Here is a 24,633-nt window from a genome sequence, read left to right on the forward strand (position 1 = left end):
TGTTATAGAATGTCAAAGAAATTTTGCTTAACGCCGTAAAGAACTTGTTTAAAGTCTTATCTGCGCGACGAGTAAAGAGAGCTCCGCCTCCTCAGTCGTCCCCTCCGCCCCGTTACTACCCCGGAGTGCCCCCCGTTTGACCAACTGGCTACTACGTCACACATGCTTCTGGTAGAGCCGCCAACTCCGAAGGCTCTCCTCTCGGTCGGCTCAGTGAGTTACGAGTTGCGTCCGGGTTCGCCGTACGAACGATAACGGGGGCGTCAATCGAATCGCGATTGGGAGAGGATTCTACCTCGTGCACGCTCTTCCCTCCTTGTCTTTCTCGGCTACAGGCAACAGGTTTGAATTTATGGGACAATAAAGAGTGTGGTGCGTAGTGCGCGTGTCTCTTTCTCTCTCTTTCTCTCCCTTTCTTTTCCTCCCTTTACGCCTTTCTTTCCCGTTCTAGGCCGTTCTTTCTCTCGCGTAAACATCCTGTCCTTTCGTTGAAAAGAGGAGCGAGCGAGCGAAGACTATCAAAGTCTCATAAAACTGTCAGCCGCGACCACCGGGCTGACTTATGTGCGCCCCTTCTTTAGTCGCGGTTGGAGAACCACACGCTTCCAGGGTGGATCTGTGCCTGTCGCGCGACACGATCACGATTCCATCGCGAAGCTTTTAACGAAAGATCAGACGCACAATCTCCGCTCCGGTCTCGGAAAGAGACGGTCTAGGGAAGTGAATGATCTACTTGCTCGCTCATATCCCTGACTGCCGCGATCCCGCGAATTACGATATGCGGCAATTCGCACTTTTAAAACTCGCATACTATTCCTTTACCCCCTTAATCGTGTAGAGATAAGGTACGTATGATCGAAGCTAAGATGGATTCACGAGGATGAAGACGATGGCGATACGGCGATAAATTAAACGGGCGAATAGTTTTCGGTCGATCGGTAAAGAACAATCGCGCTTTCGTGTGTGTGCCACCCCTTTTCTTTTTCATCTGTCTTCACCGCGAAGGCTATACAACAGTAGGGGGCGCGTGCGCGCGTAGCCCCCCTCGCAGAGCGGACGCAAGACTGCTTCTTGGTGACGTCGCGGCTAGAAGGCTGCAGAGGAGAACGAGAGAGCGATCGAGATACTTCTCCCCCACCAGCGGTTTTCAGAACTCCCGAATATCTCTCCATTAGCCCCCCTGACGGTGCTATCCCCTCTCCTTGACCCCTCTCTCTCTCTCGCCCTCTTTCTCTCTCTCTCTCTTACGCACACCCCTCTCATCGGTTCCTGTCACGTCGGGTAGCAGCCAGGCAACACCACCACACGACGAGCGCCAGCGGCAGCGGAGACTCGACGGAGACGCAAGGAACGGGGTTGAAGAATCGTACGCCGACGGAAAGACCAATCAAGGTTTGACGAACGGCAGGGATTGGTCGAGGCGCTCCTCTGACACGCAGAGAGCGCGGGCACGTGACAAGCTACCGCACACACCGGTCTTTCGTTGGATCGTGACGAGGGCCTTCAGTACGATAGCAGTCACCCTCCGCGCACGCAACAGGAACGGCGAACGCTCGCGCGATATACTCTTCACCCTCTGCCGTGGTGATATGAGTATACCGCCGCTGTCGCGATACAAAGTCGTCGGTTAAGTGAAAACATCTGTGACATCGTACGAGCATAATTAATTATCGCGCGGGAATAATTTTTAATACGCGCCTTTGTACGCGGTGTTTAAATACACTCGTCATTTCATTCAGCACTTTACAACATCGTCGTCATCAATGGGACACCTCGATAAGCTGTTTGTTACGCGCTACTGCATGGTGGGCCCACAAGTTCTCTGTAGGTAATCGCGACTCGACCGAGATCGTAAAGAAGCAGAAGACAGTTTTATAGCTCAGGCCCACGTGGCCCTCGTAAACTTGACTCGCAGGTCGGATTCAGGCTCGACCCGCCTGCCGCCGCTCGTCTACCGCCTTTTCTCTCTCTCTCTCTCTCTCTCTCTCTCTCTCTCTCTCTCTCTTTCTCTATTAGTCTTGAACCCCTCGTTCATTATCGAATCGCTCTGGGACGTGTTTCTCCACGTGTAACAAGTCGTGATAGCTGTGAATCGTTCGACGAACAAGGTGTCGGAGAAACCGACCGCGTATGTCGCGCGAACGTTCTCGTCACGCAACAAAGTCACCGATGTGATGATATGGGTTTCTATACTTAATGATCGGCGCGTTGTTAAATCACGTCACGATCAATCGAACGCAACGTCGTTGGTGTTTTCGTTCGTGAATGACGGAACGTAGACGTGCAAAAGTATCGGTACAGTGACAGTTGACGATAGGTGATAGTTACAAGGTGGAGAGAATGAGTTCCTATCAGTTCGTCAGCTCGCTTGCATCATGCTACGCGGGTCAACAGCCACAGCAGCAGCCGAGACCGACGCCGAATTCGCCTGGAGAACCGATGCAGGCAGCATCGCCGGCCGGTGGCGACTATTACAATCCGAATGCCGCGTCCACCAGCTATCCCGCGCCCTGTTACTCACCGCAACAGCATTATCCTCAGCATCCTTACGCCACACCGGCGTCAGGTATGCAGCATACAGCGCCGACCGGGATGATAGACTACACGCAATTGCAACCGCAGCCGCGATTGAACGCGACCGCGACGTCACAGCAGCACGGTATGCACGCTCAGCAAACGCAGCATCATCCTCAGCAACCGCATCATCCGCAGCAACAATTACACCCGGATCCGACGACACCCCTATTGCAGGGCGCGTCAGCACCCTCAGCGCCGTCAACGTCCAGCTGTAAATACGCCGATTCGACCTCGTCCACCAGCGTGGCGTCCCCGCAAGATCTCACTACGTCCACTTCGAGAAACAGCCCGACGCCGTTGCAAGTCGCGCCAGGTACAAGTAAAGCCGCATCGGGGCTGACTTCGCCGCCCGGTAGCTCGTCAAGGTCGTCCGTGGCTGCGTCCGCTGCCTCACCGCCGAGCGGTAGCTCGAGGGGTGTCGGCGAGGGAAATTCGACGCTTACAACGGCATCTTCCGCTTCGTCGCCCGCTTCCTCCACATCCAGCACATCTAGCACGGGTAACAATTCGTCCAACAAGGGCAATCCCTCTGGCAGCAATCCGCCTCAAATATATCCCTGGATGAAAAGGGTTCATATTGGTCAGAGTAAGTTCTTTTTATATACATATATATTATAGTATATATATATATATATATATATATATATATATCTTGCATATCTTTTAAATCTTGTTATTATTTAAAAAATAGAGAAACTTTTATTCATATTTTAAGGCACGTTAGCTCCGCGCGCGCTTTCTCGTTTTTGAATAAAATAACTTGTTTTTACTTTATCGAAAGAGTAAAAGTGGCGAATAATAATTAATAAGCAAAAAAAATTATTTAATTAACAATAACCGTTACAACTGTTTATAAAATAAAATTTTAGACTCTCAATCTTTTTTTTTATTTTAAACTTGAGATTAATATGATTATACATGATTTGAAATTTTGGCTAATATATTAATGCGAACACGCATATGATTATTCTGTTTAACGTTCGGGAACATCTCCGTTCGTTAAAAACGTAAAAATACTAAATTACAGCTAAGATATACGATTCCAGCTTTTATAAATCTATCGAATTTTAACGGCAATCTCTCCTCATATATTATATTCTGTATATTTTAATGTGCTATAAACACAGGAATATATAAATTTTGACATTTATTTGATTTCAAAAGCAAATTTTATCTTGTATACATATATATGCCATTATTTATTCTTGATCACAAACATGACATTAAGTTGTATAACGTGTCCTTGTAGCTTCTGTGCAAAAATATTAAGAAAAGATTACGAAAAAGATACATTGAGTTATATAAATAACTTGCACTGTCATCGTTGGTATTTAACAGTTAAAGTTAGATTGTCGTTGCATAAGAAGAGCGAGAAAATTAATAAACTACAATATATATATGTATATCATTTGACGTGAAAAAGCATATTCCATAAATATTGCTTGGAAATGCATTATACATATCTTAGAAATATCGCGTGATAGTTATAGATTAATATGCATATATATTCAAAGATTAATAGAACAACTTTCTCAGTATAGAACTTGCTTCTTCACAGAAATTATCTGAAAAATTGTATTAAATTACAGAAAAAAGAGAGAGAAACTATAGAAAGAGTTGAAAATATTAGCACATATAAACAAATTATTTGGCTGCTATGTTTTTTTTTATTTATAAAATTAATGTTACTGAAAAGAAGGCTATTATTATTGCGAAAGAAACGATCATAAACATAATAATAAAATGTAATTAAATCATTTGATTTTAATTGAATTTCGAGAAATATACAAAAAATTTTGCGCGACAAATGTTAATATATAGTAATTAAACAAATACAAAATTAAATAAAATAAAATTAAATATCGATATTAACGATGCGCACGGTATTGCCGTGCCGTCGTTCTTACGGTGTGACGAGAAAAAGCGGACAAAGTGTACACGGGACGAGGACAAAGAAACGAGGATTGTGCCGGTTAATAATTCCTCGAGCGAGCAAATAACGCTTACATAAATACAAATCTCCCGGTAAGTGCTCGATGAGTAGTACATCAAACAATGCGTACATCGCGCCTATCCGGGACGTCTAATCGCGTATAAATTACACGCGGAAACGCGCCCGTTCCCCGCGATTTCGTTCGAAAAGCAGCGGCGGGAGGAATCAGGAAACTGGTAACGGTAATTCAGCGCTTCAAGACTCTCAGAGATTCACCTGCCCCCGTGGTTCAAAGGAGATAAAACAGCGCGCGCGGAGCGCGCTGGTCGCGCTCACATTAGTCGCCCCGCGTGATTTACTGCGCGGCCAGTATGATTCAGTCAGCGGGGAATTTGACGAAGAATTAATGGTATTATGATATCGTGTGTAACTCTATGTATGTGCGCCCGGGCCATAAATCAGGCTGCATTGTAAGGCGCGCGCGGGGAAAAGACGGGAAGGGGGTGGGGGAGGGGGAGAGGGAAGAGGGTTGCCTTCTCCGTCTAGTCCTCTCACGGGTTAGCTCGAACGAAGGCCTTGGACCCCGTTTGGCTCGGCCCCCTCCTTCCAAACGCTCGGGATACACTCGGATCTTTCTTGTACGCGTTTCGGCTTCCACTCTCCCGATCGCTCGCATCGAGATTGTCCGCCTGGTTAATGTAGCATCCTTTTACCCTCATCTTACGCCTCCACCCTCGCTCTCCTGCAAGATTATTTCGCGCAAGAGCGTTCGTTTCGCGAGAAGAGCGCGCGCGTGCCCCGATTAGACGATATTATCAAAGGGTCACATGTCTAACATGTAGATGAACTTGAAAAATTACAAACTTTTGATCGCGAAGAATTCTAACTGTAAGACACAAGGCGTGCGTTTCAGCAGCGTCGCAGATATCTGAGAACGTATTATAATTAATACGGCGATATCGCCGATGATTAATGGATGCGTAATGAAAAATAGATTTTATCTTCGTCTCAAGCAGATGAAATATAAATACTGAAAAATTTTCTGTCTGTGCAACATTGAGTAAATAAGAGACGATAGTAATAATAATAATCTATAGCGAGAGTGATGCCATTGTAAATTCTCCTAACGCGAGAGTAATTATCGTGGAGCGCAAAGAGTAAAAGCGAAATAATCATAAATCTTGTGCAAATGCAATGGTCCTTACAATTAGACACACACACACACACACACACACACATACACACGCGCGCGCGCGCGCATGCATATTGAAAATAGTTATTAAATGCACTATTGACTTGTGAGGTCTAACTTCGAAATTGTCTTCACATGAAAAGGCTGCCCCCGTCTGAGATTTCCTACTGTGTATTTGGGTTAAAATATATTTTTCAAAGACGTCTTTTCTCTTTTGTAAAAGTGGTCTTTTTGTAAAATCCATCTCAGTAAAATCTCAACTAAAATATATCAACGGTAATAAATTTTACATGATTATGAAAGATGTACGAGAAAATTATTTGGAATTTTAATCAAAGTAGCATCTTATACTGAAGATGCTAAACTACTTTGAAGTAAAAATAATTGTCGACTTGTCAAGGATAATGTATGTTCATTGACATAAGACATTCTGTTTAGACCTCGTCCAAACTGTTGCGATGCTTTTGAAGCCAGCTGTTAGGGAATAAACATTCGAGCACTAAACAAATAAACTATTTATCAATAGCGGAAAGATACGAATAAGAGAATCTAATTTGAAAATTGCATATTATTATGATCTTACTTCGTATCGTACGTTAAGTTTCTTTACATTGCATTATTTTACAAGCAACCAACTAACTCTTTCTTACATATTGTGTCTTAATAATACATACTCTCTTTATTAATTAATAAAAATTTTACTTTAATACATTTTCTCAATAAAACTCAAAGTATTTTATTTTATATTTGAATAATAGAATATTATGTGTGTGTGTGTGTGTGTGTATGTAACGTAAGTTACAATTTAGTTTTATGATGAATAATTTATATAGAGCGTTCGCGTGATTATAATAATTAGGTTTAAACAAATTATCATTGTGCAAATAATTATTTCGCCAGTTGATTGCCGATTAACATGTAGATAATTCGAAAAGAATAAGAGAGAAAGAGAGGACACTTTAAAAGAGACTAGATAAATGGGAAAAAAGTGGCCTTATCCTTATAGAAACTATAATTATAAACCGATCATTCTTTTCTATAAACTAAAAATATAAAAGCGTTCGCGGAAAAAGATGATGAGAGTTTCTTTAAAATGCATTAAATTGTATTGGCAAAAAGTAGCCGTAATTTATGATTTCAGAAATTTTAATTTTTGTAATATTTATTAATATTTCCTCTCTCGTTCTTTTGTTTGTTGAATCGAATAGTGTGCAAGTTTTTGTTCCTTTATTCGTTAAAATATTTATCAAATATTAAGATATGTGAAGAGAAAATTTCTCCAAAATCTAGAGAAAATTTAACAATTTATGTCATAATTAATAATTGAAAAATATTTGTATATAAATCCGATAATACTGAAATTTTTTAAAACATATTCTCTGTTTCGGAAATTGTAAAAATAATTCGGAATACGTCCTTGCTGTTGGCAAAATCACACAGGCATGTAGGTCATCCTTGATATGTGTTAAGTAGTGGGAATCTCCGAGTCCGAGATAAGTAGCTATCATCCGACGAGAGGGCAAACGCGAATAAACATGCAATTGCTGCGTGAAATGAAGAGTTTTGCGGTTTATTTCCGAAATGCTCGAGACCTACGAGCGAACGCCGCCGTAGCCCCCTGTTTAGATAAGCAGAAGGTCGTTTTCGTCACGGAGTCTATAATTACGGGTCGATCATTCCGCCATAAATAAGGATGCGCGGAGAGCGCCGCGAGGAAAGGCACGTTTCTGTATCCCGATTGATAGATGGCTACCAACGTGATTCCCAACATACGAATCCCCCACGCCGGAAGGGTAGACAGTTGAAACCAGTGGAACTGGATTTCGCTTAATGCCCTTAACACATTTACACGTCATAAATATATGATGGTTGGTGGAACAATCTTCTTGTCAAGGGACGGCGCGCGTACATACATATATACAAATGATTCAAATAAACTGTGACATTACGTTTAGCTCTTTCTCGATTGCCATTTTATTCGACCAACCTGCGACAGTATTTCACACTTGGTGTATGTATGCCTTATGCTGTTAAGGAAGAAGTGTAAAATGTCTTTTCGCTTACTATAATCTCGATATACCGGATTTTTCGATATAGGGTGCAGATAAAACAAGTAGAGAAGTTGAGTAAATATATGCACGCGCGTATGTACGGTCACGGCGCACTAACAAGGAAAGGGAGATACGAAGGCGCGCATCAAAGAACTGGTTTTACTAACCGCATAGCATACTGCATTTTTATACCGACAAAAATCTTTTTATTACGAAACGCTTAATCAATTCACGCCAGACGTACGATTATTCCAAGATATTAGCAAAATCCAGAAAATTTTTTGTCACAGTCCAAAAATAATTTTATCGCGTCGTGTTTAAAAAAAAATCAACGTGCTCGGCGTATCCTCCTTCGTGTTTTGAAATATTGCCATTTCGTAAATTTTGTCGTTAACGGAAATATTTTAATAAATTTCATAATTTCTCAATAAATTAATGGCCAATAAAAAATAGTTATATCATATGAAAAATAGTTATACATACATAATTTTAATCATGTCACCTTAATCGCAACAAATGTATATATACATTGAACAAGAATATGAAAGTTCAATAAAATTCATGATTCTCTATTTCTATACATGCTCGCGAATTGTTATCACAGAATCATTTGAAGCGGAACACATTGCGCAAAGAGAAGAGATTACCACCGTACTGCAGTTTGCGTATAACCGCGGGAAGAGCGTGAATCACTTATTAGGACATAAATTTTCATTGCAAGCGCCTAGTGCAAACGGGATGAGCCGATGGGGTAATGGATGTGTGCCGGAGAGGAGGGGGGAAGGGGGACAGGGGGGCGAAGTGGGCCGCCTGTTGCTGCGTGGCCCGGTCGCTACGGGGATCCTTGATCCTTATGCTCCTGCAGTCCTGCCCTTTCGGCCGACGCGCAAACCCTCCCCGAGGAAGATTCCCTCTTCTGAAAATTTACGAGCCAACGCGGAATGGCGTAGTAAGGGCGACGTCGCGGCGTATACACACATTTCGTGGTTTTGTCACGACACGTGAACCGAAAAATCCGCCTCGCAAAGGAAATAATCGTGTGTATTTTGTCTCCCCTCGTCGTATTTCACGAGAGGATCCTCGCAGATTTGCCAAGGATTCGCGCCACTGATTACGCTGCACTGATTACGCGCAGGACAAAAGAATGGAAAGGTGTATCATGTCGATATCAACGATTTTAAAATTTGATTTTTTTTTTTTTTGTTTAGAAATAAGTACAATTTTTTAATCTTATATCTCTCTCTTGGACATTAGATTTTATAATGGTGGGATGACTATATTAAAATATAAGTGGTCACACATGCGGTATGTAGGATTCCACGTGCATTTCCCCACGTGTATTATTAATATCACGCGATAACATTTCAGCACACATATACACACGCACACTTGTAAGAGTTTCGCTAATGATTATTAACAACATACGTTTCACGGCGGGCGATCGTTGCGAGGCGCAACGGTAATGCAAGAATCGTGCGAGAAGCGTCATCGTCCGTCGCGACAACTCGATTTAGAGGATACACAAGTTGCATATACAACGTGCAATAGTCGTGCATAGAGCTTGGCCGTGCCAGCGATAAATAAATCACGCGAGATCAACGGTTCTGTGCAGTTACATCATCCTTTTAAAATGTACAGCCTAATGTGATGTAATCAAATTCTCGACCGTTTTGCTCAGGCCGCCGCGAAACAAACTCTGCCGTGAAATAAATCCCGCGCAACTTTCCATGTAGATATTTGTCATTCGCTGCCATTAGTCAGAATGCTCGCTTGTTCTCATATATATGTTGTAGAAAATTATTAAATATTCAAATAATTTTATTTAAATTAATTTTTTTTTTAATAAAGCATTTTGTTTTTCGATTAATTAAAAATAAATTTTAAGGAAAAGAGAAAATTTTCTTTTATATAATTTTTATCTTTCGTATGATTATTTTGTTACATGTAATTATTTCTACAGATAATATTAAAAAAAAAAAAATTTAATTTTTAGAGCTTAGATAAAATTTGAGATTAGATAAATTAATATTACAATTAATAATAATAAAATATTATTAAATACAATCTGAAATATTGCCGGAAGGACGAAATCATAAATCACATAGTAATTTAGTATATATATGTCGATGTTAATTTTGATATTGAAATCTTGATCGAAACTTGAGAACAACTTTTTCAAAATTTGATGTAATTCATTGTATTCACAACATTCTGTTAGATATGAACAGCATTGCTCTTTCTTGTTGAGATTTACTTTTTCAAGAACCGACAGAGATTTTCACGCCTCGATTACCTAATTATTCCGATGCTTCAATCCGTAAAAGTACAAGCGCGTATATTTTGTCATGGCAAGTGCCTCGCACGGAATCACGCTCGGCATACTTCTTTTTTTGCCTCTACTGCAACTATTTCGGTCCTACTCATCGAAAGTAACATGGGGGAAAGAGGCCTTCTAGAGAAATCCACCGCGTAAGAAATATAAAAAGAGATGTAACCGTTCGAAATATATTTTCCTTTACTTTACATATATATTATTATTTAAACGAATAATCGTTATAATAATATTTTTAATAAGATTTGTGATAAAAGTATAATTCTATAAATATATGTAAATTCATAGCTAGCAATGTTTCTTGAAAACGTTCTCCCACTTGCAAACTTCAAGTGAAATGACTATTGTGGAGAAATGGGATCATTACATGCTCTTTTCACTGTTACGCTGTAAGAGAATCAAGGGCGAAGATAGATTTCAGACGAGAACAGCTTCATTCCGCGGCTGATGCGCCGGGTGAAACGTGTTTGGGTGGCGTAGAGGCGGTCCTACGTACACTCGAGCGACTCCGGGACCATAAATAAATGCTTGCGCGAGGCTTATGTACTAGCGTGAGGCGTTCTAAGAGCTTGCGGCATCGCTCGTGTGGGGTAAACCAGGAGGAACGCCATGGACGATCAAAACGGACAGCCTCCTAAGAGGAGCAACCTAACCCAGGAAACATAGGTACTGCATGATTCATAGAGGACACAGAGCGGAGTCCGGAAAAGGGACACACACGCGCGCACTTTCGATGAGATTTATCCGCTCGATAGGACGAATGCCACGCGCGGAACAAGGAACAAATGGCGTTCGTCGCAGCTGTCGAGAACTGGATTTCGAATATTTTCTTTTTTTTTTTTCTTCAACAAATTATTTATTTCATCTCGTTCGTTAATAATCCTCGCGAGCGCATATTTTAATTTTCGATAGACAAATATTTTACGTACGTCATATCGTTGAAATTATATTTAACTTGTAAGAAACAAGAGGCGAGATATGTCATCGGATAGAAATATATAAAAATACGTGCGCGCACAAGTGCGTCATATAAAAAAATTAGACATTTGTAATTTATTCTTTAGCTCTCTCGATGGGAATAAATCAATTCGCATAGGTGACACGCAACGAAACGTACGCGTACATACGCACGTATACGTACGTATATACATAAGCGGCCGTGTGTTTTTGTTCGACCTTAGGCAGCTCGCATCACCGCGACGCACTGTACCCAGACACACGTAGAGAGTCGCAGCTGACTGTATTGTTCCCGCTGAAGGTAAGTCATTAATTTTCCCGCAGCAGGAACGTTCCACGCGAACCCAATACACGCACGCCCGCCTATACACGCTTCTATATACGCGCGTTTGTATGCGTCCATACGAACATTTATGGAACGCTGATGCCCACTTCGCGCGGCAATAGCGGTACATTCCTGCGCATGATTATTGTCAATTAGCAGTTCAAGAGTTCTCTAAACGCGGGCTATTGTTCCGCTCTCAGTGGGTTATCAAAGTTTGAGAAGTTTAACTTCTTAATCTTTCATTGCCCTTTACACTGGCAAAATTATATGACACGTAATCGATAATCTCTCCTAATCGTTGCTAATCACAGCACACATTTCTAGATTATAAAAGCGGAATAGAAAAAAAAAAAAACTGAGAAATTGTCGAGAATCGGATAAGAAAACTGTGGGTCTAAATGATATGCGTGTGTAACCCTCGAGAGAAGAAGATAATGCATTCGGAAGATTGTCGGTAGGTTTGAGTCGCGTGTGTCGGACGCGGCGGTCGGGACCGTCGTCTGATGGATGGAGACGCGTAGCCTCTATCTCCCATTCTTCCTCAATCCCGAGGACCCCGAGGTCCACCATCCCTCCTCCGCATATTATATATATATATATATATATATATATATATATATATATATACACGCGCGAGCGCGCGATCACGTCTTGCGGCTCTCTTTTCATTCGGCTGTACAAAGTAACCCCTCGGGATCGACAGTTTCTTGCACGTACAAACGCGATGTTACACATGCATGCGCGCGGATTCCGCAATCCACGGTGGCGAGAGAATGGATAATATGTTATTCTCTCTCTCTCTCTCTCTCTCTCTCTCTCTCTCTCTTTCTCTTTCTGTCTCTTTTCCTCTCTATCAATTCCCCCCCGCGCGAAGATGACCCAGAGAAGAATAATCTAATTTTAGTCGGTACCAGAGGCACACGAATACTTATCGAGAAACGATAGACATCGGCATATATTTTCGATCTTGGTCGAGACGTAATATTTAAAGCGGAGCGAGAGAAAAAGATTTTTTCGTATGTGCAATTTAAACCTTTCGCGACATCGCGCAACGGGATACCCGGCTGTTTCGCATTCGGCTGGACATACCCGGAGGTTCAAGGTCATCGGGATTTCGAGGCACGTACCTCAATATTCTCATGGTTCATGCGCCATGTGTAAAAGAGACGAAAGAAAGACTGTACTGGCTTTTGTATGCTGTCAGCGAGTACAAAGTGCAAAATGAAGGAAAGGTGGATAGGCGAGAAGGGGGAAAGGAGAGGGAGGGCTGGTAGACGTGGGGACGACGAGGCGTTAATTGAATTTGAGTCCGCGCGGATTATTGTGAAGCGTTTAAAGCGGCCAGAAACAAACCTATTTGCGTCAGAGAGCTTTCTCGTGGAAGATAACAAATGATCCGCGGAACGTCCGCCGCGCAAACTTCGGCATAAAAGCTTCAGCAAGGCTGCCACTCTCTTTCTCTCCCCTCCCCTTCTCTGCATCCCCCTTTGCTCCTCCATTCTCGCACCCTTCGTTCTTTCGTCACCTCCGTTTCCAGCGCGGCTCTTCCAACTGAATCCAAGCCCTTGAAAACCACTTGCTACCCCCCATTCGGATTGAAAAGCAATAGTTTTTAAATCTATTTATAACTGTCCGATTGCACGTACATACGGACGCCGGTGACCCAATTCGAATATCGAATCTCTCTCCGTAAATGAATTTTTCGTGGTCGTAGAAAGATTCCTGCCAGTTCCGTCACGACTATTTCCACGTGATGGAATATACGTCCGTCTCTCGACCTACTTTTATATTTATCGGGCCTCCCTATTAATTTCAGGCGAGACGTTTACAAAATGTCACACAAATGTAAAAATAACAAACGCGTGACATTCTCATTAGCGTGCGCAGAGGGATATCCCACGTGCCACGATCGAGCGTATATATACGGGTCGCCAATAAAAGGATTTCCGTGCTCCGCGCGAGTGGGGCAGAAATTAATAGATCCTTTTGAAAGCGACTAGGCCCCCGTGTTCTACCGCGGAGATTTATAATCGGCAACTTTCCGCGGCGTGGTCCGAGCTTGTCAGCTTGTATACCGATCGAAATAGATCCCGCGTTCTGAGATCTCGAGGCGACAGGTCTTGAACGTTTCGGTAACAGGTGGATCGTGGACACCTAGATAGACCCTCCCCTCCTCCATCATCAACCACGACGTCGGTCTCTCTCTCTCTCTCTTTCGTTCGTCGTGGAAATGCCCGACAGACCGTTGATTTCGTTCGGGGAAGGCCGATCTTCCGCTCGCGATTGGCCGTACAGCTGCGCAAGTACGGATAGGTCACAAATCAGGAGTCGGCGAACGGAGGCTGACTGACGGAACGCGCGCGTGTAGATAAATTTAAATTGTGCGTGGATTACGAGTTTGCTATACATCGTCGGAAGCGACGTGATATTTTCGACGAAAATTCACGAGCGCCACTATGGCTATTCACACTGGCGACGGGCCAGAGATGTCTCGGTGTGTGTATCGGGATAATCTTTCACCATTGCCGCCGATGTGTGAGTGTAAATCTTACTCTACAATTTTTTTTATATACAAATAAGCACGAATCTGCGCATTTTCTAAGAGAGATGAGAGGTTCGATGAAAATTATTATTAAAATAATAGTCTTGATATTTGACTGATTTATCGTTAAACATCTAAATACGCGTGATAATGTGATTATAATGCAGCTTCTCACGGAGACGTTAAATTTGTATCTCGCGGTTATATAATTTCTGTATTTGGATTAATTACGTGATTTTTATATGAAGTAAAAAATTAGAATTTTACAGATAAAAATTTGAAAGATTTGAAATAATTTGATAAAGATAATAAAATCTCGGCAAAGATTGAGCTCTAAAAATTTGAGGTAAAAGTCGACTTGAAATCAACTTGAAACTGCAATACATCACATTCGTTTAAAACTACAGTTATATTAAACTTTTCAACTATAATCCATGCAATTCGCGTAGAGAATGAAGCGATGGATTAAAGAAAATACAGATTACAAGCCTGTCATTAGTAACGTAAAACTCGGACAGAGTAGAAAACGAAGACGCGAGATACGGCAATTACACGATATAGCACTAGCTGAATATCTCGGGTTTGAAACAACGACAACTTTTAAGAGACACTATCTTGTAGGGCCGAACACGAGATCTTGATGTCTTAGACCACCTAAGCTATAGAGATGCAATCGTAATTGCATAATAACGAATGGTGAACAGCTCGAGTTATTTATGAACCATTCTTTTCCTCTCATGATGTCGATGTAGACGATGTTGCAACGGACTAAACATCATGCTTCACATGATTTTACATTATAAGGAATTGTCTCTTTTCCATTATTTAATTAATTATACTTTTATATTTCTCTTTATGAAGGCGCCCATGATACTCTTTCTAAAAAATTTTTGAAATCTTCAGAAAATCGTCCCTCTTTTTTTTTTCATAGCACTAGAGAAAGTTCCTGTTTTATGGAAACATATGCATTATTCGCAAGCATATGAATCTCTTGATCAAAGATATAATCCTAAAGAGATTGTAACACATTGGAAGTTATGCTTTTTTGAAAATCACTTTGAAAGACTTCCTTAGACACCTGCATATAAGCGCACTTTATCGTAAACATGTAAAAAATACAAATTAAATACTAAGATCGGCCTTTTTAATTACGAAAATTTATAGGAAATCTTGAAAAAAAATCTTGGAAAAAAAGAATTAACTTCCGCTGTTCATTACGTCGCGAAACTTACAAATCTTTATTGGCTTCTTTGGAATTGTTGAATTGATCGCGCAGATGGAAAGAATTGATACGGTCGTGCTCTCGAGCTCGTATCAGATAACCACTCAGATATGTACGGGGGATTAGGGGAGGGATATAGAGTAAGAGTTCTATATATACTTTTGTAGAACTCGCTCCCGACATATACTGAGCTTATGCGCCCCCTCTCCCCTAACCCCGCCCACCCCATACACTGACACGTCCACACTCACTTGCACTTGGCGGAATGCAATACATTACGATTACGATCACGAGATTACTTTAATTCTTTTCTCAACACCTAATCTAGAATCTATCGCGAATAATATACTACGATGAATAATATCTTCCATCTACCATTGGCGTGATATTATAAACACCTACGCATCACTTTATAGATAAGCAAGCTGATGATAAAAATGGCGATTTATTTTTCTATTTAAACTACATATATGAAATAATAATTGTTATACGTCTCATGAAATTTGTTACATGAAATACTATTATTTATGTATAAAGTGACACAGAATTGCTTTTGCATGCAATAGATATGTATAAAAAATTTTATATCGACTAATACTTATTTTTAAAAATTTAATCCGCTCTTTTTTTATATATATTTTATGACAAGTGCTCTTTAATAATAATAAAATATTAAATATATGTGTGATTAATAAAATCTTGTAATAAAATCCTTTATAAAACGAAATTTTCTTAGAATTTATAATATCAACGTAAAGAGTTTTTCAATTCCTTAACACATGTGTGATTTTCCAAACATCTAAATATACGTTTTTCAAGAATATTTTTGAGTCAGAAAATTTCTTTTGTCCATGCCGTTTCTCTCACAATGTAGGCAGCTTCTTTTAGAGATTTGCAAAAATGTAAAACCTCTCGTATATAATAAATAAAACTTGCACATTGGTGATTGAAAAGGTCACGTGACAAAGAGAGGAGGTGTATTAAAAACCGAGAAGGTCAAAATCAGACGCATAGCGTGAACGCGCCATGGAGTCGCACGGTATTATCCCAGTCACGTGTTACTCAGACTTAACCAGCCGATCTGTCAGTCAGGCAGACGGGGACAGTCGTCAGCCTGGCAGTCGGTGACACGTTTCGTACAGAGTTCGGTGCAAATACATGCGCGCTCCGCGTTCTATTAAGAGCGAGGCACGAAAAGGCTAGACGACACGAGGTGACATCGAGATGGGTGACACGACACGGCCTTGCGCTTAGCCCGCCTCAGTCTTACAACGACGACGACTATGCGCACCCCGGCCCTCTTCGCTCGCACATCTCTTATTGCGCGATAGATGCTTCTTATTTCAATTTTTATCCGCTCTCTAAAGTGTCGTTTCGAAGACTTGAACATTTTGTATACCGAAATTTGTATATATTTTATTTCAATACTGCGACATTTAATATTATTTGGATTAAAATGTTAAATAATTATTTAAAAATATCCATAGAAAAAAATAGCATAGAAGATGTGAGAAAATTTTTTTTCTGTACGTGTTCTCTTAACTTATCATATATATATATATATATATATATATATATATATATATATATATATATAATTCTGAATATCTAAGATGACTTAATAATTCCCTTTTTAATGATTTTCTCTGTAATTATTCATATGCATAATGCATGCAATAGATAATATTATTTAAGCAAGCGATATCTTGATTGATCGATTAATAAGGCACTTGATAGTCGATGACGAGGTAATCTCACGGGATTTTGAAATAAATACATAATTATTATCGCTCTATCGATTCATATAATTAATTACATACTTTCATCTGAGTAATAGATATTTACGATGTTAAAATATTTTTCATTACTTTTCGAAAAATTTTCAAGAAAAAAATAAGAAAGAAATAAAGAAGAGAATCTTCCTTTATGAAAGGGAATGCACGAAGTGCTCTCATTGCATCCGCTTAAGATTCAATGTGATTACAAAATTTATTACCAAGCGATATATAACGCAAGTCATGCGTATGATTACGGAAATTCACGTTACAATAACATATTGGCTCGTACTCCCCTCGATGCTTTAGAATTTATAGTGCGAGAATAACTACTGAGATCGCGCCAGATAGAATCTAAATGCTAATTAAACAGGTGTGCCTGACACGCGTGAAATTTAATCGGGTCAGCGATTACCGCGGTACTTTAATGCATTAAAAGGCATGACCATTAAAAAAAAAAAAAAAACAATAAATTACGAGTGTCTCGAAGATAAAATAATTTTCAGCGATCTAACATACATGTAATCGCATCGCTCTGAGATTATTACTGCTGTGTACGTGTTTCTGCGGGAACGATAAAAACCTCCAACCAGTTATAGACATCTCGTTGCGGAATGTATCGAGATCTCTCTTGTGTGTGTGTGTGTGTATGTGTGTGTGTGGTTGGTTGAAAGAATTAACATGATGCGTCTAAGAAGCATATTTTAATCGCGTATGAGCGTCGAGAACTTTCTCACCGAGTCTTCAATTGAATATATTCCTCTACATAACAACACGATATGCTCTATCGACGAGATATGAATAGCAATTTATTATCAGAAACGCGAGAATATTAGTATTTCAAAAAAACATCTATTTATAATATTTTTATAATATAATATAATTTTTTATAATAATTTTATAATAATTTTGTATAAAACAGAGAAAAAAAAAGAAAGGGATGTAAAAGATTATCCAATTATCTTTTTATATTGACAAAAAGATACGCGCAACTAGATAATAATAAATAAAAAAAAATAAAAAAACAAAATGTTTTAAAATTATATATATATAACAATGAGATAAAATTAAAAAATATAAGAAGCTTATTGATTTGACAACGTTATTGTTAAGATACTTTTATGTTTTTTATGAATAAAAATATCGTATAATGAGTGGTCGAAAAGGGAATTTCGTTTGTCTGTTACAAAACGGGTAGGTGCACCGGATAAACGATATGCAGACCGAACGAGTCCGCGTGTCCACACAAGCAGAACACTATTTATTAAAAAGTCAGTCCGCACGACCCGACGACGTGTTATATCGGGAGGAAAGCGATAACACCGGACGAAGGGTCCTGCCATTAAGCCCGGTAGGAGCTTCGCTGTTCAACCGTTCGTTGCTTGGTCACCATCCTCTCTGCGAAAGCGCTTTTCACTCTCGTGGAAGTGCTCAGCCAAAGTTGCTCAAAGCCGTGGAACGGATCTTTAAACGTTATAGATGTTACACGAAATACCGGCTATAATCGGATACCGAAAACTTTTCGAGAAAACAGCGCGACGAGAAATAATTATTTATTCGCGTGCGACAGCAATAGCTTATGATCACTTGTATATTTTATCCTCGTGTGTTTCCCTTTGTTTTTGCGCGCGTATGCGTGCAAGTATATATCAACGAAAGTCCATTTAAACGGCGCAATTTGTTGCCCGATTATTGTCGTTCGCGCACTTCCTACTTGACTGCATCTTTATCTGCACGACTCATCCACTTCTCCCTCTCGTCCCGCGCTATTAATAGCCATCTATTATAGCTGCAAATGAACCGGCTCTTTAATATCCGCAATGACCCGTGCTCACAATAAACCTGAAAACGAACGGAAAGGTGGCACCCCTAGCACCTGCTCAAGCATCGAACCAAAACCTCTATATTAGTACTTCTGGAAAAGGACGGAGGGGGAGAAAAAGTAGAAATTATTAGTATATCGAAATAATGATACAAACGCTATAAAAAAAAAAAAACAGACTCCACAAATATTTTAGCGAGCAAACAGTCGTAAAGCGATAGAGGTTTATGCTTTATCAATTCGACCGTGAGTTATTTTCAATACATTATGTGAATTGTATAAATATTTATTATCTTCCTAATCTCAGCAGACGGTGAATGCGGCAATTATGCATAATTGTTTTCACTCGACAAATTGCAAATTTTTATCTCAGACTTAAAAAAAGAACGGATTACCTAGAGGTGCATTATATCAAATCGCATTTGATTTACGCGACATTTTATGTCACACTGCGAACGAATCAAGGCTGAGCCGAGGGTCGTTTCTAACGTTGTTCGGCAATCGCGTTGGCAGTTTTTGCGAACGAAATACACGTGTAATAGAGATAGGCGGAGTATCGTAATAATAGCGTTGCAAAATTATTTATGGCCGAGGCGTGCAAAGCAAATAGGTAAAACAGCTGCCAAGTGACCAGTTCGCGATCCAGCGGCACTGGCGAAGGCATTAACCACGAGACTCGTTGAAATAATTAACGAGGTCGTCACGCGTTGCACGCTTGGACCCCTTCGTAGTATGCATCTTCTCTATGCTTTTCATACAATCTTCACATTTTTCCACTCCACACTCGTCATCAAATCTTTGCGTTTGAAAAATAAAATGACATTATTCAAAAAATTTTTTTTTTACTTGTAAATTAATTTTATCCCTGCCCGAGGAGTGCGAGAATAATAAACGTGTCTCTCTGATCGCCAATTTGGATTTGTCACAAATCCCCTGTACACGGTTTACGGTTGCATCGTCTATTTCTGTCGCGAACTAACGGTAACGTTTGTTTTTTCAGGTACGGTGAACGCGAACGGTGAGACGAAACGGCAAAGGACCTCGTACACCAGGTACCAGACCCTGGAGCTGGAGAAGGAGTTTCACTTCAATCGCTATCTGACGAGGCGGCGTCGCATCGAGATCGCGCATGCTCTCTGCCTCACGGAACGTCAGATTAAGATCTGGTTCCAGAATCGGCGTATGAAGTGGAAGAAGGAGCACAAGATGGCGAGTATGAACATCGTGCCGTACCACATGTCGCCGTACGGTCACCCTTACCAGTTCGCGCCCCACCCCGGCCAGTTCGCTCACTTGGCCACATAGGACGAGTTCTCGCCCGCCGAGCTCGGAGCACACGCTGTCCGGTTTCCCGGGATGTACGGCGAGCAGAACTTCTAAAGGCTTTTCCCGCTTTCTCGGACCCCGCGCCAACGCCTGTCAACGGGGGCCTTGAAACCCCCGGCGCGGTCGTCGAGGGGCCTTCACTTCCAGTAGAACACATGGTGCGTTTCGCCGATTCCGCAATGCGCCGATGGTCGGTAGCGGATGGATTGTCGCGCAACAACGAGAGGAGAATGCGATCCTTCCTCTCTATATATGTTCATAAACGTACTTAAATTATATTTCGCGCTTAATACTGTATAAGAAGGAAAGGAAACGAGACTTTTTCGAGAAGGAAGAAAATTTCCTTCTCAGGCTGACGAGAAGCAATCCATTCTCGCTAACCTTCGGCTCATGCGGACACGCAAGTACTGTACTGACTATTCGAAGTTGAAGGGAAGCCAAAATTTTCTGCATACATAGCGCCGTGCACCCGAGTTAATAGACTGGACGCGCTCCGAGGGGCTCTCTCTTCACGCACACGAGATTATAAAATATTCATACTAACGCGGATGAGAGACCGTCTCAGCGGGTGAGATAAAACCGAATCCTCTAGTTTAAGATGTAGAAATTAGCGGTCTAAGTAATTAATTAATCAAATAACGAATTAATTAATTATCTTGTCTGGCTGCGCACTGTTTCACCTAAGATTAATAATTACTGATGAAATATATTTATTTATTGCTTTTCTTTTTTTTTTTGATACATTATTCTCTCTTGTGTTCAATCCCTTTCGAATGTATTTCTGGAAAAATGATTCGCAAAAGACTCAAAACAGCTTCAAGGAAAAATAGTTTTTATGCTGAAATTTCTACAATAATTTATAGGAGACGCCTCTTAATATTTATATTTCCCGTCTTTCTCGAAAGAAAGGTAACCTTTAGAAATCTATGATAGCGTATAAATTATGCTGATCTTATGAAATATTCTAATAAAAAAAATGAGAAATATGCTTTAAAAGACGCATGTACTAAGCCTGTATTAGTAAAAGAACAACGAGACGTTTGTATAGCATAATTTAAACGTAATTAAAATAATACAATATCATTGCAGTGTTATAAAATAATTACGGAATCAATAATTAGAAATTTCTATATCTCTGTATTTATCTCTCTATCTTTTTATATCGAATCCCTAGACATTCTTTAAATTCTTCGAATACGTAATTTACTACGTAATTTAATTATCATGCAACGCTAAAAAAAGAATAGATAACCAGCGTGTTCCAAATGGATTTTGGAAATTGAATTTCGCGCGTAATATTTATTTCTTTTTACAATCCTGCAATATTATTTTATTATAATGAAACGGTGGGCAGCTACGGCCCAGCATCTCTCTTTGTACATAATTTGCAGCATAATCTAACCAATGTCTCCCTGGAGCAGCCACGTTGTTCCTATATTGTCGATATGTAGGGGAAATCTCGCGTAGAATCTAATATTCATTTTTATTCCACCGCATCGAGCGCATTTTATCCCGATCGATGACAACAAATCAACTCAACTATTGTTTCTCGCGCGTCGGCTGTAGTGACTTTAATCCGTATAGAAACATAATTAGTTTCTATAATCTACCATAGTTGAAATCCTGAAACTGTTGAATGAAAAAAGGAAAGTGGGATATCTCTTGCACGGAATCGAAACGGGATAAATGACACGGCCCGGATGCGTTGCGAGTGTGTGTGTCTGACTTTCGATATGGTGCAATGTGTGCGCATGTAGCGCCGAATATCTAACGCAAATTGTGCATGCACGTGCCGCCTGATTACGCGTATTTATCGGTACAGGTGCGTGATCGGGCTGTGTGACGGAAGAGATGTATTATTCTACATCGGATCGCGCTGACGAGGATCCGATGATAAGAAAGATCGAATATCGATTAATTAATTAATCCGGCAAGCGAGCGCAAGTGTGTAAACTAATTAGCTAGTATTCGAGTAATTGATTATCTTGTGATACGACAGAAAAAAAAAATAAAAATAACGTTGAAAACAGTCGATCTATAAATGCTTAATTGAATTGTCATAACCGCGTGTTTACGCGATGCAAATTCGGAAGAATACAGGGAATTTAGTATGTCGAGATTCTAAGCGATACAAGCGAGAGAGAGAGAGAGAGAGAGAGGGGAGAGGGGAGAGGGGAAGAAACAAATAAAGAAGAGACCTTCTAACTAGGCTAGTATTTGAATTGTACATAACTATTGAATATATAACACACACACGATACCGAATGACGTTATATTACTGTACGAGGCGTTAACGAAAAGAAAAAATTCTTTCTCTTTCCTTTTATCTGTCATGTAAATCGTCGAGTGCCGAGCTAAATTAGATCGAGACGAGAAATTTCTATTCATTATCAGGGACAACACTTTGCGTGAAATTAATTGAAATAAAAACGGCACAGTATTTTCAAATTGTATTTAATTATCTGCGACTTTACGACGAATTCGTCGTGCCTAGAATGTACAGAAAAGAATGTTTGTTTCTATTACGAAAAAAAAAAAAAAAATGCTGCCAGGTGCAACATAATATTTTTTTTTCGTTATCGCCTGGTACACTATATGAATATTTAAATAAAGCATAGTGAGGATTATTATTATTATTATTAATATTATTATCATTATTATTATTGAAATTCTTGATATTATCTTTATTATTGTATTGAGAGTGAATCTGTTGCTAATGACTTTAGTATACAGTGTTAATATTGTATTTTATTTGTTTCGTTATTATTATTTTTTTTTTTTTGTTATTTACGCCGCGTGTCGTACAACACGTTCCGTACCTATGAATGATGTGCACAAATGTAATGCGAGATTTGCATCACTTTTTTACACGAGATCCACATCGCGGGATACGTTATAGTCGTGCTATCTCGATGCCTATTGAAACTGTCGACTCGTTCGAGCGGCGTCGAAAAGAAACGAAAAGATGCAGATATTTACTCTATTTATTCGTCAAGGTGCAAAGAATGCGTTCTATCCAAGTTAAATTAAGCTCAAGTATTACGTTCGCGTAGCGTCACTCAAATGTTATTTCATTCCATGTAATATACGTAATAGTCTAACTAAAAAAAAAAATACTTACTTATTACATCTACGTAACCTAGAGAGCACCGTACGTGTAAGGTCGTCTAATTATATAATTTAAATTGTAATTATTAAATGGTATGACGTACAGAAATCATCGATGCTTATTTCTTTCTGGAACCTATGAAAAGACTAAGGGAACACTCGATGCACGACGCGTAAAGAAAATCTTTTTAGTTAAATAAAATCATCCTAATTATGTTAATAGCTGTGTAACAAAGGGAAAGTCGAATGGGCTTCGCATGAAGCAGCGTTTATTACGACGCGCGATAATTATTATATTTATAATTGTCGATATGATAATTTTTTAACGCGCGTACTTTATATATTGCTCAAACACAAAACACGATAACGTCGAAAGGTTGCGCGATGGCCAGCGTGCGGGGTTATCTGCGACCGAGATAGCTGACCGACACAATATACATCAATATCTCGTTATTTTAATTACGCCAACGCGTGTACATTGTTTCGATAAATTTAATTAAACTTAATTTAGCAGTAAGTAAAATAAAATTCGGCTGCCGCCTTTTCCTTAGAAAAGTTCGAGTAATAATGTCAAGGCCAATACGTATCGTGTTAGGAAATATATCTCTTGTACTTACATATGTTGCTCTCTGTGACAGATTCTCTTTCCGTAGAGTAATTCGTTTCAATTGTCACGCAGATTATCCTCAGTCGAAGAAATGAGTTGGAGATTAACTGAACACTTGATGCTTTCTCTAGCCAAGTAACATAACAACCTCACATCCACAGACGCGCCAACGGAATGTAAACAATGTTTATATTTGTGTCCTCTAATATATATATATATATATATATATATATATATATATATATATATATATGAAACCCTACCATATCACGAGAATAAATACGCTTTATTTACGAACGCTCTATAAACGAACTTTCTGATGGAAAGACTGCTGGATAATACGCATGTTTTTTCATTATCGAAATATTTGCCGAATAAAATAACTTTATTTTAAAATTAAAAAGAGAGCGGCAATGTTTTAGAAGCTTATCTCTTTTCAATTAAAACGAAATATCGTTCCATAGTAATTATAGTCTTATTTAAGAAAGAAGACTTTCCAAAGCTCTCTTTTTTTTTTTAATTTTGACGAAACGCTTAATCGATACGCATAGTTTGTATTTACTACAACTATTCATTAGTCGACACATTATTTGTTTAAAACACCATTGGCGAAAGATCACCTGGAGTGGGGATTGGTATAGCGTGAGAAGGTCTGAAGTTTTATTCAGTCAATCATCAAGGATTGATTGAAGAGGATCTAAGTAGTGGAGAGCTCGAAACTAATCCTACTGCGAAGAACAATTTACTATTAATGGAGAGCAAATACTACGAGAGGTATATGTTCTTTCTAACACGAAAGTTTCTTGTATCCAATTCCTTGTATTGGTCTCGACATTATTATAATATTATAAATTGTTTTCGAAA

The 24,633-nt window shown here is 39.7% G+C and overlaps 2 protein-coding genes across 3 annotated transcripts in view; both read left to right on the forward strand.

The window, feature by feature from the left end:
- The window catches only part of LOC126848989 (kynurenine/alpha-aminoadipate aminotransferase, mitochondrial-like), a 307,625-nt gene that overhangs the window by 8,938 nt on the left and 274,054 nt on the right, over positions 1-24,633 (forward strand). Inside the window, exon 1 of one of the 2 annotated variants that reach the window (XM_050590421.1) lies at positions 3,695-3,704. The exons of the other annotated variant lie outside the window; for it this stretch is intronic. The gene's annotated coding sequence lies outside the window, so the exon portion shown is untranslated. Of the gene's footprint in view, positions 1-3,694; positions 3,705-24,633 lie in introns of those variants that run through there. 2 annotated transcript variants of the gene reach the window in all.
- Positions 124-23,271, forward strand: LOC126848993 (homeotic protein Sex combs reduced). Its single transcript, XM_050590431.1, has 2 exons — positions 124-3,163; positions 19,729-23,271. The coding sequence occupies exons 1-2, from the start codon at positions 2,341-2,343 to the stop codon at positions 20,031-20,033; spliced, it is 1,128 nt and encodes a 375-aa protein (XP_050446388.1). The 5' UTR covers positions 124-2,340; the 3' UTR covers positions 20,034-23,271.

This window comes from Cataglyphis hispanica, chromosome 4 (genome assembly GCF_021464435.1).
Source record: "Cataglyphis hispanica isolate Lineage 1 chromosome 4, ULB_Chis1_1.0, whole genome shotgun sequence".
NCBI lineage: Eukaryota > Metazoa > Arthropoda > Insecta > Hymenoptera > Formicidae > Cataglyphis > Cataglyphis hispanica.